The sequence below is a fragment of the Vombatus ursinus genome, unplaced genomic scaffold, assembly GCF_900497805.2.
Source record: "Vombatus ursinus unplaced genomic scaffold, bare-nosed wombat genome assembly UNPS02014841.1, whole genome shotgun sequence".
NCBI lineage: Eukaryota > Metazoa > Chordata > Mammalia > Diprotodontia > Vombatidae > Vombatus > Vombatus ursinus.
The window spans coordinates 39424558-39439115 of NW_020954619.1; the positions used below are offsets into that span (position 1 = coordinate 39424558).

The 14558-nt window shown below is 39.8% G+C and overlaps 1 protein-coding gene across 1 annotated transcript in view; it reads left to right on the forward strand.

Annotated features, from left to right (window-relative positions):
- The first annotated feature begins 237 nt into the window (after positions 1–237).
- Positions 238–14558, forward strand: part of DCDC2C (doublecortin domain containing 2C) — a 147506-nt gene continuing 133185 nt past the window's right edge. Inside the window, exons 1-2 of the mRNA XM_027840359.1 lie at positions 238–533; positions 4827–4878. Coding sequence (XP_027696160.1) covers positions 238–533; positions 4827–4878 — 348 coding nt within the window. The remainder of the gene's footprint in view (positions 534–4826; positions 4879–14558) is intronic.

The following is a 14558-nucleotide window of genomic DNA, read 5'->3' on the forward strand; positions in this document are numbered from 1 at the left end:
GAAGGCAAAGAAAGCCAAGGAAAAGTCGAAGCCCAAACCAATCTCTCCAAACCGCTTCTTGGAGAGAGCTGCCTTCACTGGTGCTCCTCACTCAGAACCTTACTTTTCCCTGGACTTCCGCCCCCACGGGGGTTGGATCTTTGGAGGACTGGGGCCTGCAGGGCAGGAGAAGGGGCCCTTCCCGAGGTGAATGTGTCTTAGTTGATTGGTTAGTTGGCCTCCCCTTCCCCACCCACCATGGGCACCCAGGGACCCTACTGCTCTTACAAGCTGTTGGACATCACTCCAGCCAAGACCATCCTGGTGTACCGCAACGGAGACAAGTTCTACGTGGGCAAGAAGTTTGTGATCAATCGCAAGCGGGTCCCCAATTTTGAAGCCTTGATGTCTCAGTTGAATGAGAAGGTGGCAGTACCCTTCGGAGTGAGGCGGCTCTACACGCCTTGTCATGGACATCTGGTCCAGGAACTGGAGGAACTACAGCAAGGGGGCAGATATGTAGCAGCTGGGAGAGAAAGGTTCAGGAAACTGGAGTAAGTCGGCATGTGTGTGTGTGGGGGGGGGGAGGGTAAGTAGAGAGGAGAGAGTAAGTAGAGAGGAGACAGTGACTGTATGAAATAGACCAGCAGGGTCCTGGGGATTGAAGGGGAGTTTAGACATCATTACATTTAAGCACCTGGATTATGTGTCAAATATACACCACTGAGCTAGGATTAATAGCTGGAAGAGATTTTAGAGGTCATCTAGTCCACCCCTCTCATTGAACACGTCAGAAAAATGAGGCTGGGGAGAGAGAAAGTGACAATGTGAGAGTAAAGAAGCAGGGCTGGGATTTGAGCCCATTTAACAGATGAGAAAAATGAGGCGGGAAAGGAGAAGTGACATGTGACTAGGAAGTCAGACTGGGATTTGAGCCCAGGTCTTTCGATCTGATGATCTTTCTCTTAATATTCTATAACTCATATTCAGCTCTCTAATAGCTAGGATTGTAAGTCTCACTGTCAGTTTATTTTGTTGTTGTTGTTTAATATTGACTCCATTTGGGATTTTCTTGGCAAAGCTACTGGAGTGTTTTACCATTTCCTTCTCCAGCTCATTTTACAGATGAGGAAACTGAGGCAAACAGGATTAAGTGACTTGACTAGGGTCACACAGCTAGTAAGTGTCTGAGGCCAGATTTGAACTCATGAAGATGAGTCTTCCTGACTCCAGGCTCTCCCAGATCTTTTCCTCTCTATTCTCTTTATGTCTCCTTTCTCATAATAATAATAGTTCTCATTTGTATAGTGCTTCACGAAGTGCTTTCCTCACCACAGTCCTTCAAAATACCACTCAAAACTCACCCAGAACCTTCCTTGATTATCCTGACTCCTCTCTAATGATTGCTTAGCACACATTGACAAATAGACTGCAGTGTAATGCTGCCATGTTTTATCTCTTCAATTGGACTATAAAGCTGGGAATCATTTCACTTCTTTCTACAGTGTTCCACGGGTTCTGACCTTTTCTGATTATCAAGAATCCTCAATTTCTTTAATTTGTAAAATATGAGGTTGGACTAAATGATCCCTAGGGTCCCTTCTACATCCTATTTTCTCTTGCACCTTTGACATTGAATGTTCTATATCCCATTTACTTTTAACATTTTATGAGTCTAACCAGTGAGTAACATAGCCTAAGGAAAGTGGATTGGACTTGAATCAGACCTGAGTTGGAGTCTTGGTTCTGCTGTTTATAATTCAGGTGATCTTGGGCAAGTTACTTTTCCATTCCAAGCCTCCCTTTCCTCATCTATAAATTGAATATAATTCTTGCTACTGTCCATTTCACAGGGTTGGGGTGTGTGTGTGTGTGTGTGTGTGTGTGTGTATGTGTGATGCTTAGAGAACTACAAAGCAGTTCAATGTAAAGTGTAAAACATAAGTCATTTATCTGGAAGAATTTATTAAGTAGGCACCTAATAAATTATCTTTTACTATATTAATACAGTACTTCCCACTTTATGCAGTGTTTTCATTTGATTTTTTTTCTGCCTTACTTTCTGACTTTTTTTTAATAGCTCCTTTTTTTGTGTGTCCAATATGCTTGCTATGAAAAGACTGTAGGGAATTTATTTTCTCATCCTTCCAAAAATGTTTTCCAGATAAGGAGAAAATGGGATCTAATGGGAGCATTTCAAGCTGAAACCTTCTCCCCCATCCCAGTCATTTATTCAGTTGTAAGTGAAATATTAACATCCCTCTGTCCTATCTAATCCAACCCAATTCAATATGTGTTTACTGTGAGATGCAACATGACATGGGGGAAAGAGTGATGGATTTGAAGTCAGAGGATCTAGGTTTAAAACCTGGTTCTATCACTTTTTATCTGGACAAATTACTTAACTTCTCTGGGCCTCAGTTTACTTATCTGTAAAAGGTGAGGGGGTTGGATTTAGGTGACCTCTAAGAACTCTTCCAGCTCTAAATCTAGGATCCCAAGTGCCTACTATGTGCAAGGCACTGTGCTATGTGCTGGGGGTAAAAAAGACAAAATGAAAAATGGTTTCTGCCCTCAAGGAGCTTACATTATACTGGGATAATACAAAATATAATTTAATAAATAAATACATAATAATCTGAGGAGGTGGGAGAGGGCACAAACCATTAGGCAAATGAGGAAAAGCTCCTTATTGAGCCTTGAGGGAAACTAGATTTGAAGAGGCAGTGATGAGGAATGCATTTCAGGCACAGGGGATGACCTTCCCAGAAGTGGTGATGGAATGCAAAATTCAGCCAAAAGAAGCTGTGAACAGAAACAAAGATGCTATTAGTAGTGCAACAAGATGGATGCCATAAGCTTAAAACAAAGTGGCAATGTGAGATGTGAGTGGAGGTATATGTTGCAATGGACAGGTAAGAGGACTGAGTATAGTGGGCGAGTCAAATTGACCTCAGTTTTCCATATCTGTAAACATGTTGGACAAGTGATTTCAAAAGTGTTTTCTAGGTCTGACATTCTGTGATTCCATGGAAAAGGAAACAATCTTGTCTCTGGATGAGATGTGTATGACCTTGGAGCCCTCTTCATAGGCTCATAGCATTATAATATTTGCATGCTTGGCAGAGCTGGGATTTGAACCCAGGTCTCTTAATTCCTGGTCCAGAGCTCTTTATACCATAGATTGCTTCCATTCTTCATGAGCAAACAATACTGAACTTGAAGAGGAACTCCAGCATTTATAGTGATTTTTTCTTATGTAAATAGTATTCAAAATTCTATTTTTGTGAAGAAGGCCCTGGATATACTTTTGGCTTAATTTTAATTTATATCAGTAAGGCATAATTGGTTGGAAATGCATATTTTGTAATTACTGAGCCATTGAGCAGTTTAAATAACTTCTCACTTCTCAGAAAATTTCATCATAATGCAAGACCAGCAAATGGACTTAGAAGTGAAGCTCTGTAATAATATTAGCCACCCCAGGGCTACATCTCATAGTAATTGTTTGAGAAGACTAAATTGAAAGACAAAAACTATAAAAATCTATCTAATACCCAATCATCGTCCAAATCCTCTAGACTAAATTAATCATAGAGGACTTCTTTGAAAATCATTGATAAATAATGGAGAAAAAAAGCTTTTTAATCCTTCCAAAACACTTGTAGGCTCATAATTATTACTGTTTTTGGTAGCAGTTTCATATCCCAAGAATCCTAGGCTTTTTTCTTTAAGCAAGGAGGCTATACCCTTAAAATACAGATCAAAGTTTGAAGTGATCTAAACACTTAAAAAAGCCCCAGACAATTGAATATATGAATGCATGGTGATAAAGCCTTTATTCAGCACGTCTTTCATGTCAGGTACTGTGCTAAGTGATGGGGATATTTAGGGAATTTAGGCAGTCCCTGCCCTCAAGGAGCTTACAGTCAAGTGAGGGAAGACAATATATAAAGGGGAACTAGAAAGAGGTGTGTGTGACACACTCACCAGGTAGGTTGGTTTGAATATGTCTGGGAAATGTCTTGGAGACCTACTTCTGGACAGGATATGGTGAAAACTCAGCTCTCAGTGTCCAGCATCCTGAGGGCAGGGTCCAAGGTTTTGTTGGGAGAGGGCATAAGGAGGAGACCTGGAAGGAGGAGACCCAGAGTAGGTGGCATGTTTTGAAAATGATTGGGATGTGGAATGATCTGGTACAGTGAGCTAAAAATCAGGAGACTTGGGTTTGTGTTTCAGTTCTGTCCTTAATTTGCTATTTAACTTGGGAAAAATCACTCAGATTTTCAGAATTCCACTTTCCTCATCTACAAAATTGGAATGCTTGTATTGTTTACTTCACAGGGTTGTTCATAGAAAAACGTTACGTAAAACTTCCAATTATAGGCTAAACAATGCCTAAACCTTAGAGACATGAGTTATTGGTACTTAAAATGCTGCTTGTTTCGCTATTAAAACTATCATACCAAGCCAGGCATGGTGACAGTCATCTGTAATCCCCACAGCTGGGGGAGGCTGAGCCTGGTGGATTGTTTGGACTGGGGAATTCCAAACTTCAGTGGGGTAAAGCTGGTGAGATGTCAGCACTAAGGCCAGCACCAATATGGTGACTTCTCTGGGAAAAGAGATTAAAGTTTCTGTACCCGTTGGTGTTGGGCCTTTGAGTGACTGTTGCACTTTTTACTCAGTCAAGATAAGAAGACTCAGTCTCAACCCCACCCCACCCCCATACCAAACAAACAGAAATCTGATTGTTTTTATGTTAGGAAGGGAGCTTAGTCTATACTTCATATTTGTGTCCATCTGCTGAAACATTATTTCCTAATTATACTTATTTCTATTTGCAGTTATTGCCACATAGCTCCTCGAAAAGTTACAAGGATGAAAAAAGTCAAAGAAGTAAGTGTATATAGCTAACTAGTAAGTATAGGATTAGACTATCATAGAAGTTTCATCAGCATCAAATGCCTTGATATCTTAGAAGCACTGACAGTGCTTCATAGCAAATGTTAGCAGAAGTTTGAAGTTCAAGATCAGAATTAGCTTTGTAATCTTGTCATACTTTTCAAAGTAACTGTGATGATGGGAATTAATAATAACCCCTGCCTTATCATGATTACAAAAACTCCCTCTGGCAGGCACTGTACACCAGCATTTATAAAAACTTAATTTTTGAAATTTGGTGTTTAAGATACAGAAGGATGGATGTCAGGAAAAGGTATGTTAGAGTGGATGAATAAGGTGATTAATCATAGTAACATAAAATTTAGATCTAAAGGGATCCTCGAGGTGATCTAATCCTTTTTATAGGGGAAACTTGCCCAAGGTCACCTCCAGGGAAAAATCACTTAAAGCTCAACTTTGGATCATGGTTAAATTAAGTTCTTCCCAATATATGATATATTGTTTGATATATAATGAAGATTAGTTATTTATTTCCTCAATACAAAAGAAATGTTTAAAACACAAAAAGACTTATAAGCCCGCGTTGACAAAGACTTAGGATATACTACAGTAGCTCATAACTCTTATATTCTCCTGAAAGGCTGACACTTAAAACATGGAACATTTAGTGGGACTATTCAAAGAACTTTTACCTTTACCTTAGCTCTGCAGCATTCAAACAAACCCCTTCCTCAAAGTTCATCCCATTTGGTGTGCCAGGGCTTTGGCTAATTTTCCCATCAGCAGTCATCTTTTGCTCTGAGAGGTGTCCTGGTATATGGAGAGCACTTCCTGCAACGTAGCTGACGCTGATAGAGAGCCTGGAGCTTCCTACATTTCAAACTTGTTACCTCCTAGTCTGGAAATGTCTTTCTCAGAATTGCTATTATGTCACCTATGTTCAGGGAAAGAAATAGAAACAGAGAGAAGGAGGAATAGGAGTAGTAGTTGGAGTTTCATTCCTCAAGTTCTGGGGAAAGGAAGAATATAGCAAGCGAGGAAGTTATTTCTTAAAGGCTTTTGATAGGTGGCTGGCTCTTTCTGACCCAATGGCCAATCCTTTTTAAACATATTCCCTTTCCTCTGCAGAGGTCATGAGGACCAAGGGATTGCTGTGTCATTCCAAAGCATGAAGTCCGCAGCACTAAGCACATGTGTCCCTGAAAATGGCTTAGGGGGTGGGCTCAGATCAGCTCCATAGATGCTCCATGGGATATGCTTTAATTCAATTCCTGCTACACAGCATTTTTCAAAGTCACTTCCTGTTTGCTTAACACATACATGTATTGGAACTTATCCATTTGAAAGGGATATTAGGGATGAAAGAACAGAATATAGAATGTTAAAATTAGAAAGACCTTAGAACACTGACTGTCAGAGCTGGAAGAGACCTTAGAAGCCAGAGTCTGGATATTCAGTTGCCAGGGATGTCATAGAGGGGATTCCCATTGAGGTCGAGGTTGAATTAGTTAATATCTGATGTCCTTTGTACTTGTGAGATTCTGTGATTCTATGAATCTGACATAATAATTCACTTGCTTTCCCTTACTCCCAATACATTCCTCAGTGTTAGCGACAGGTGAGCACTTAAAGGATGTATCTCTTTGTGATGATCTAAGAGCAACCTGGAGGCTTTGGATGGGAATGTAAGCTTGTTGCAAGCTGTTCAGACTAGGGTGGAGGGATACTCTGGGTGGGGGTGGGGAAGGGAAAGGAATAAACATTTATAAAGAGCCTGCTATGTGCCAGGCACTGCACTAAGATGTATGGATGGACTCTGAATCTATGTGCTTGATTTTAATGTTAAAAGGAATTTAATGAGTCTTCCCCCCCCCCCCATTTTAAAAGCATTTACTATTTCAAACACATTGCTAAAGGCTGGGAATACAATGAACAACAAATACATAGTCTTAATCCTCAAGAAGACATTGAATAACATACAAATAATTATGCACATACTATATACAGTATAAATGGAAGGTAATCCCTGAGGGAAGGCACAAGCAGACCAGGAAAGAACTGCTGTAGAAGTTGGGATTTGAGCTGAGTCTTGAAGGAAGCCAGCAGAACCAGGAGAGAAAGTGTATGGAATACAAGTAGGCTTTCCAGTCAGTTTCCATTTTGATGTTCAGTCATTTTTCAGTTGTATCTGACTCTTTATTTCCTCTCTTGGGGTTTTCTCCACAAAAATACTGGAGTAGTTTGCTATTTCCTTCTCCAGTTCATTTTACAAATGAGGAAACTGAGGCAAACAGGGTTAAGTAACTTACCCAGGGTCACCCAGGTAGTGACTGAGGCCATTTTTGAATTTGAGAAGAGGGATCTTCCTGACTCTAGACCTAACAATCTATCCACTACACCACCTTGATGCCCCATGGGGAAGCCAAAAAACCCTGACAGGAAAGCTAAATCACCCTGTCAGCCTAAGAGTAGTAGTTATTGCCCAAAGGCCCTTTCCCCACTGGTGGGGATTGTATATCAACTATCTGCCAATTCCTCAGGTGTCTTCTCTCCCCAGTTAGCATGGTTGATCTCCAGGTTTAGACTCCCTGCATTTTTCTTAAAATGCCTTGTCCTGCTAGACACAGATTAAAAACTCCAAAAAAACTCAGCAGACTTTACTGGTTGGGGTGAAAGTATCCCATTCGTTGCAGGGCACCGATGAAGTTTCCAGATCTACCCAAGGGCCCAGCAGACCTAATCTGCTCCCACCATCTTCCCTGACTGTCCCTTCATATGGTAAGCAGAATTTAATGACTCAACCATATGATCATAGATCTAAGTGATTTCAGAAGCCATTTCATTCAGCCTCCTCATTTTACAGAAAGCCCAAACCTAAGAAAGTTAAATGACTAGTCCAAGGTCACACAAGTAGTAAATGTCAGAGGGAGAATTATACACTAGACTTTCATTGCAAGCATTCTGCTAAAAGTGGGACCACCTCGAACCCTATATGTTTAATTACTAGAAGTACCAAAAGAACTCATTGATGATTTGGCTTTTGGTCTGAATTCTAATAACAGGCATTATATTGACTTCAAATTTCTAAACTGTTTTCCTTACAAGAGCCTCATGAGGTAAATAGTATATTATTGTTCCAATTTTATAGTTTGGGAAGTTGAGTCTCAGAGAGATAAAATGACTTTGTCCAGCAGTTAGGTGGTCTGATTACATGTATAGTAGTCTTTCCATTTCACTGTGATTTCATGATAATTACTGTGTGACAGGCACTGGGCTAAATGTTTTAGAAATAATATCTCATTTGGTTCTCATAAACAACTCTGGGAGTTAGGTGCTGTTATTTTCCCCATTTTACAGTTAAGGAAACTGAAACCAAGTGACTTGCCCAAGATCATACAGCTAGAAAATGTCTGAGGCTGGATTTGAACTTGGGTCTTCCAGACACTAGGCCTAGTCCTCTATCCACTGGGCCACCAAGCTGCCACTAATCAGCCAGTAAATCCTTTATTAAGCACCTGCCATATTTGAGGCTCTGTCCTAGGTGCTAAAGGGATCCCCAGAGACTAAAGTGTACTGGTCTCTGCCCTCCAGAGGTTTGCATTTTAGCAACCAATGAATGTTTTCCAATTTGAATTTAAATGGAAAAAAGTTAGATGATCTAAACACAGTGGCCCATCAACCTTTTGCTAAAACAGAACAATTAACATTCAAGGGGTTTGTTGAAGGAAGAGTTTCCATGTACCCCAGGAAGCAGTAGGAATATGAGTCATTCAGCTTCATTGACTTTGTGTTTGGGCAAAAATGTATTAGTGCAAAAATTGAAGACAAAGCTCCAGAGACCTCGACTGAGCATAGAAATTCATTTACAATTAATTAGAAAGCCATTCTATACACTTAATGAAGCCCATAGACATGATTTGTAAAATATTGTAGTGTAATACATTTGCAATCACATTTCATTTAATTGGGGACTAGGATGGGTGGGTAGAGGAAGACTTTAGGTAAACACCCTGGGGGCCTTGGCTTATTGCTGGCTTTTCACATTTGTTTTAATGAGAAAAGTCTCATTTGAACTCCAGAAGCTTCCTACAGTTCAGTAGGCTCTAGCTTATCATCTGTAAAGATTTATTTAGGCCTAGAGATCCTGGCTAGTCCCCTTGATAACACGCTCAGGAATTGGTGAATTAAAATTATTTTCTATGAGCCCCCGAGTGAGACAACTCTTTTAATAGATCTGAGTGAGGGTCCATTTTCTAGTGGTCCAACTCCAGGGTGCTGAGTGCAGAGTGCTCCCCACCTGCTGGACATCCCAAGAAACACAAAACCTGGTGTAACTGCCTTCGACTTTTAGTAGACTATGTATGCCTATGAAATGTTGGAGACATTCTATTTTAATGCCTCTCTGTTCTTTTTGGCATGGTGACTCTCCATGGTGGTACATTTACTCCTCCTAATCCTGTGCTGTTTTTGTTCATGTCTTTCCACAAATCCTCCATAGAAGATTAACACCTTGTTCTTACTTTTGTGGCACCTTTTACACATAAATTGCTGTGGGTATATCCACGGGCAATCACAGCATCATGAAACTTATGTGAAAACCAGGTTTATTACAAGAAGAATGAATATGCATGTGGAACCCAAAGAATTCACAATTCATACAGAAGTTTGCATATTTATAACAGTAAGACAAAGGAAGGAGGTGTGACATGAGAGGGGAAAGGTATAGTAAACATAGGAAAAGGACAAATCCCCTCCTGAAGGGGAGGAGCAAGGTGATGGCAAAAATCACATTCTTTTCCCTTGGGAACTGTTAGGCTATGAAGATAGGAGGGTCTACTTATCTGCAAAGGATCCCAACTGCACAAGTATTTTTCCCAGCCTGGCACAGACTGGCTGGCACCTGTCTTGCCTCCCAAGGATACACAGAGAATCCAGCATGGGGTGCAAACAACAAATTATGTCAGCTCAGCAGGGGTGGAGGAGGAGGTGTTGGGGCTTCATCCTTGACACATTCAGGGCCTCCCGTATGCCTTGGGTCCAGCATCTCTGGAAAGTATGGCAACTCAAAAAGATATGTTCATGGGACCCCTTAACATCCCTTAACAATAGGAACATGAGAACACTTGTATGAACTAACACAATAGTGGGAAGGAATAGGAGGGAGATAAAATAGATTTCTGCTACTTTATGACCAGAGAGCTCACACAAAATTGGGGTAATATAGAAATGTTTGAAAGGTAAAAAACCACATCAACAAAACTTAAGACATAAAAAGTGTTACATGGCATGCTCATCACATGATGTAGCATGTTATACAATGTCAGCACATGACAGTATGCCTGTCACATGATGCAGCAAGCCTGCCACACAATATAGTGTCCGTCACATGACATGGCGTGTATCTCACATGATGTATTTTGCTTGTCACATGATATATTTTGCCTGTCACGTGATGTGACATGTGCATCACATGATTGTATGATCAGAAGCATGTTTGATTGTGGGATCAGAAGTGTGTATGTGTATGACTTGGATGAGAAAGTGTATGTGTATGATTGTGTGATCAGAAGTGTGTGTGATTATGAGATCATTACTCTGTGTGATTGTGGGATCAGAAATCTGTGTGTGAATTGTAAGATCAGAGGTATGCGTGCCTGTCACATGATGTGTCATGCCATCACATGATGCAGCATGCTCATCACATAACCCAACATGCCATGTAGCATGTCAGTAACACAAGATGGCATGTCATCGCATAGCACAGAACACAAAGCATGATACATGTAATGCAACAGGATTGTAACATGATATAGCATGTCTATCATATGTTATATACCACATTCAGTACCATGGTACCAAAGGACAACATGTTACATAGCATGTTATGCAATGTGCTCATCACATGACATGGCATGCTCATTACATGATGTGGCAGCCAATAATATGCAAAATGCTGTGTGGCATGTTTATTACAAGACATGGCATGTTTATCATATGGCACGATAGGTTTTTCACATGATGTAGTGTTTTATGTAGTGTGGCCATAACAGTGCATAGCATGTCTGTTACATGTCATGGTATGTATCACAAGACGTGATGTGTCTGTAGCATGATTGTGGGATCAACAGTATGTTTGTAAGATCAGAAGTGTGTGTTTATATGACTGTAGGATCAGAAATGTGTGTGTATGATGGTGGGATCGGGGATGTGTGTGTGTGAGACTATGAATCAGAAGTGTAGGTGATGGTAGGATAATAAGTGTGAGTATGTGTGATCACAAATGTGTGTAAAATGAGCAGAACCAAGAGAACATTGTATATAGTAACAACAATATTGTTTTAAGAATAACTTTGAGCGAATAAGTCATTTTGACTATTATAAATACCCAAATTAACTATAAAGGACATATGAAGAAAGATGCTTTCTGCATCCAAAGAAAGAACTTATAAATAGAAGTATGTATGGAATAATTTTACACACATACACACACACACACACATTTATATTTGTGTCTAATAGTGACCATCTCTAGGGCAGGGGAGGGAGGGAAGAAAAGAAAAGAAAAGAAAAGGAATTTAAATGATAACTATTATATATTTAAAAGGAATAGCAAATTGTACATAACCAATTTGCAGTTTCACGTGCAATCATCTTTTTTATCATACTATTTTATGGGAAGTTTGTTTTATTCCATAAATTAAAAAAAAGGTATGTGAATATAAGATCAAAAGCATGTGAAGTATCTCTGTCACATGATGTGGCATGTTCATCACATTATGTGGTGTTTGTCCCACAAAAATCATGTAATCAGATGAGGTGGTATGTTTATCACATGATGCAGTGCCTGTCACATGACATAGTGCATCAACTACAAGAAGTGGAATGTTCGTCACCTGTTGCAGCATGTCTGTCACATGACACAACATGTACCCAACATGATCACCACACAACGCGATAGCTGGTCACATGGTATAGTATGTATATCACATGACACAATATTTTAATAATATGACACAGTATATAGCATGCATAGATTGTGACAGGTCTACCATGATGTAGCATGTTCATCACATGACACATACTGCACAATGTATTACATGGTGTGCTTGTCACATATGACATGTTCACCAATTATGTGATGTGTACATAATATGACACAGCATTATGATGTGTTTGTCATATGAGAATGTATTTGTCACATGAGGTGACATGTGCATCACATGAGGTGGCACTATCATCACATAACATGTTCATCCCATGAAATGACATACTTTTCACATGATGTAGTTTGCTATGTAACCTGTTTATCAGTCACCTGTCTTGTTGGTCACATGATATAATGTGTTTGTCACATAACATACTATGTTAGTTGTGTTAGTTGCATAATATGGCGTGTTTGTCACATAACATAGCATATTCATCATGGATTGTAGTGGTTTGCATAGCACATTCATCACATGACTGGCATGCTCATCACATGACATAACTTGTCCATACTATGTTTCTCACATGATGTAGCATGAGTGCATGACTCTCTATGCCTTTCTAAATTGGTCTTTGACAGGTAGAATATTAATTCTTTGGAGCTTGTAGCCTTTTATAGTTTCCAGCCATATTCTGTAGCATTATGGGATGGATATTTATGTTACTAAGATGGGATTTCACATCAAGAAATTTGGGATTGTTGAAATCATTCATTATTTCCCAAAATGCCATATCACACACTCTCCTGCTTTTATTCGATTCTATGTACCATTAAATAGAGTACCTGGATTAACAACTGAAGCATACCACATAAAATGATATTAACACACCCCCAAAACATAACAAAATACATCTTGATATGAATTTAAACACAACTTAAAACCTAGTAGTTGACTTAATGAGACAAAATTGATCAATTTTACTGTAATCTTATTCCTCTTTATTGGGGAAGGTGCTAGCCATGGATTAAAGGTTGTTCAGGGAAGCAGATGGGCCTTTTGGGGTTTTTATAGTTATAGGCTAGAAGGCAGAAAAATGTTTCTCCTCCATGTGAAAAATGCTTTCTCTCAGCAGAAAGTTGGGCAACCAGAGGTGTGAAAGGCTGTCTACAGTATTAGATATAGCCTCTGCGTCGGTTGGTTTGCTTTAAGCATTTTCTTTGCTAGAAGGGAGGAAGAGGTCAGTCGGGGGAGTATATTAGAAAATGGCTGTGATACAAAAAACAAAGGGCATTAAACTGACAGTATAGAATAAGATTATTGTGGGTCCTTAGTGAAGTGGAAGATAATGGGGCAAGGCCCTGAAATATAGGGCAATCCTTGCATATTTGGCTTTGATTACAAAATATGCCCCCAAATCTTTGAAAATCTAGGGTCAAATTTCTCCAGTTCTTCCCTTTGATTGATCTATGACTTTAGGAAAGAATTGGCTTCATACTTGCTTGCCAGGATAGCCAGAAGGCCCCTATAAATCTCTCCCAGCAGCTTGTTCCTACTGATGGTTTTCTCTACCTGGCTACCACTTGACAAGCTGATTCAGCATTTGTGGAAGCACTAAAAATGTTGATTCCAAGCTGTAAATTCCTTTCCCCCCCCCCTTGGCAGTAGAAGATGCTTTATAATGTGGGATGCAGGACTCAGGGGAATCATTTTTTTGACATGCATGGGTAGCACACAGCTGAATATTCAGCCTGGTCCAGAAACTTGGACCTCTTTTGAACCCTGCTGTGAAGTAGGAGTTTTTAATCTGGGTTGTACAAACAAACATGGGGTTCATGGATAGATTTTAAAAGAGTCTGTAAAGCTGGATGGGAAAAACTATTATGTTTTTATTTTCACCAATCTCCAATTGAAATTTTCCTCAATTATGAATGTGGGCAAAAAATTATTCTGAGAAGGGGTCAGTGGGTTTCAGGAAACCATTAAGGATGTTACAAAATACAACAGTTTAAGAACTCCTATTCTAGAGTGTTCTCGGCTCTTCTGAGGGACAGATCTCATTCTGATCATGTTGAACTTAAGAGTTGGGAGACCTGGCTTTGATTTTGGACTCCAATACTTACTAGTGGTTTGTCCAACTTTCCCCCCCAAACCTCAAGCCACCAGCTCTTATCTCAATGCCCAGGTTCTCCAAGGAAGTGTCCCTTAATCTAAACATGATGTCTCTGGACATGTTTCTGGAGGGAAATTTATGCTCCCAATTTTTGCATCTCCCTCCACATCTCTTCAGTAAAAAATGTACCAGTTCCATGCTTCATTCCATTTGGGTCCTATGTGGAACTGGCTAGAGGACCTGGATTCAGAGACTGACAAATATCTTCACCTCTTGGAAATTCAGTGTTCTTATCTGCAAAATGGAGGTCACAGGTTATAGATTTAGAGCTAAAAAGGACTTTATAATGGAGGCCAACTAGTCCAACCTCCTCATTTTACAGTTGAGGAAACTGTGGCCCAGAGAAATGAGGTGACTTTGCCCAAGGTCACCAGGTAGGTACATGATAGAAGTAGGATTTAAATTCAGTTCTCACCCCAAATCCAGGGTTTTTGTGGCTCTACCCTACTGCTTTATATCACCTGCCTCATAGGGTTATTGGGAAGAAAGCACTTTGTAAACTTTAAAGGAATAATGTAATTATTCCTTCCACATCACAAATTTCCCCATTGTGGTTTTGATATATATCAGGTTGACAA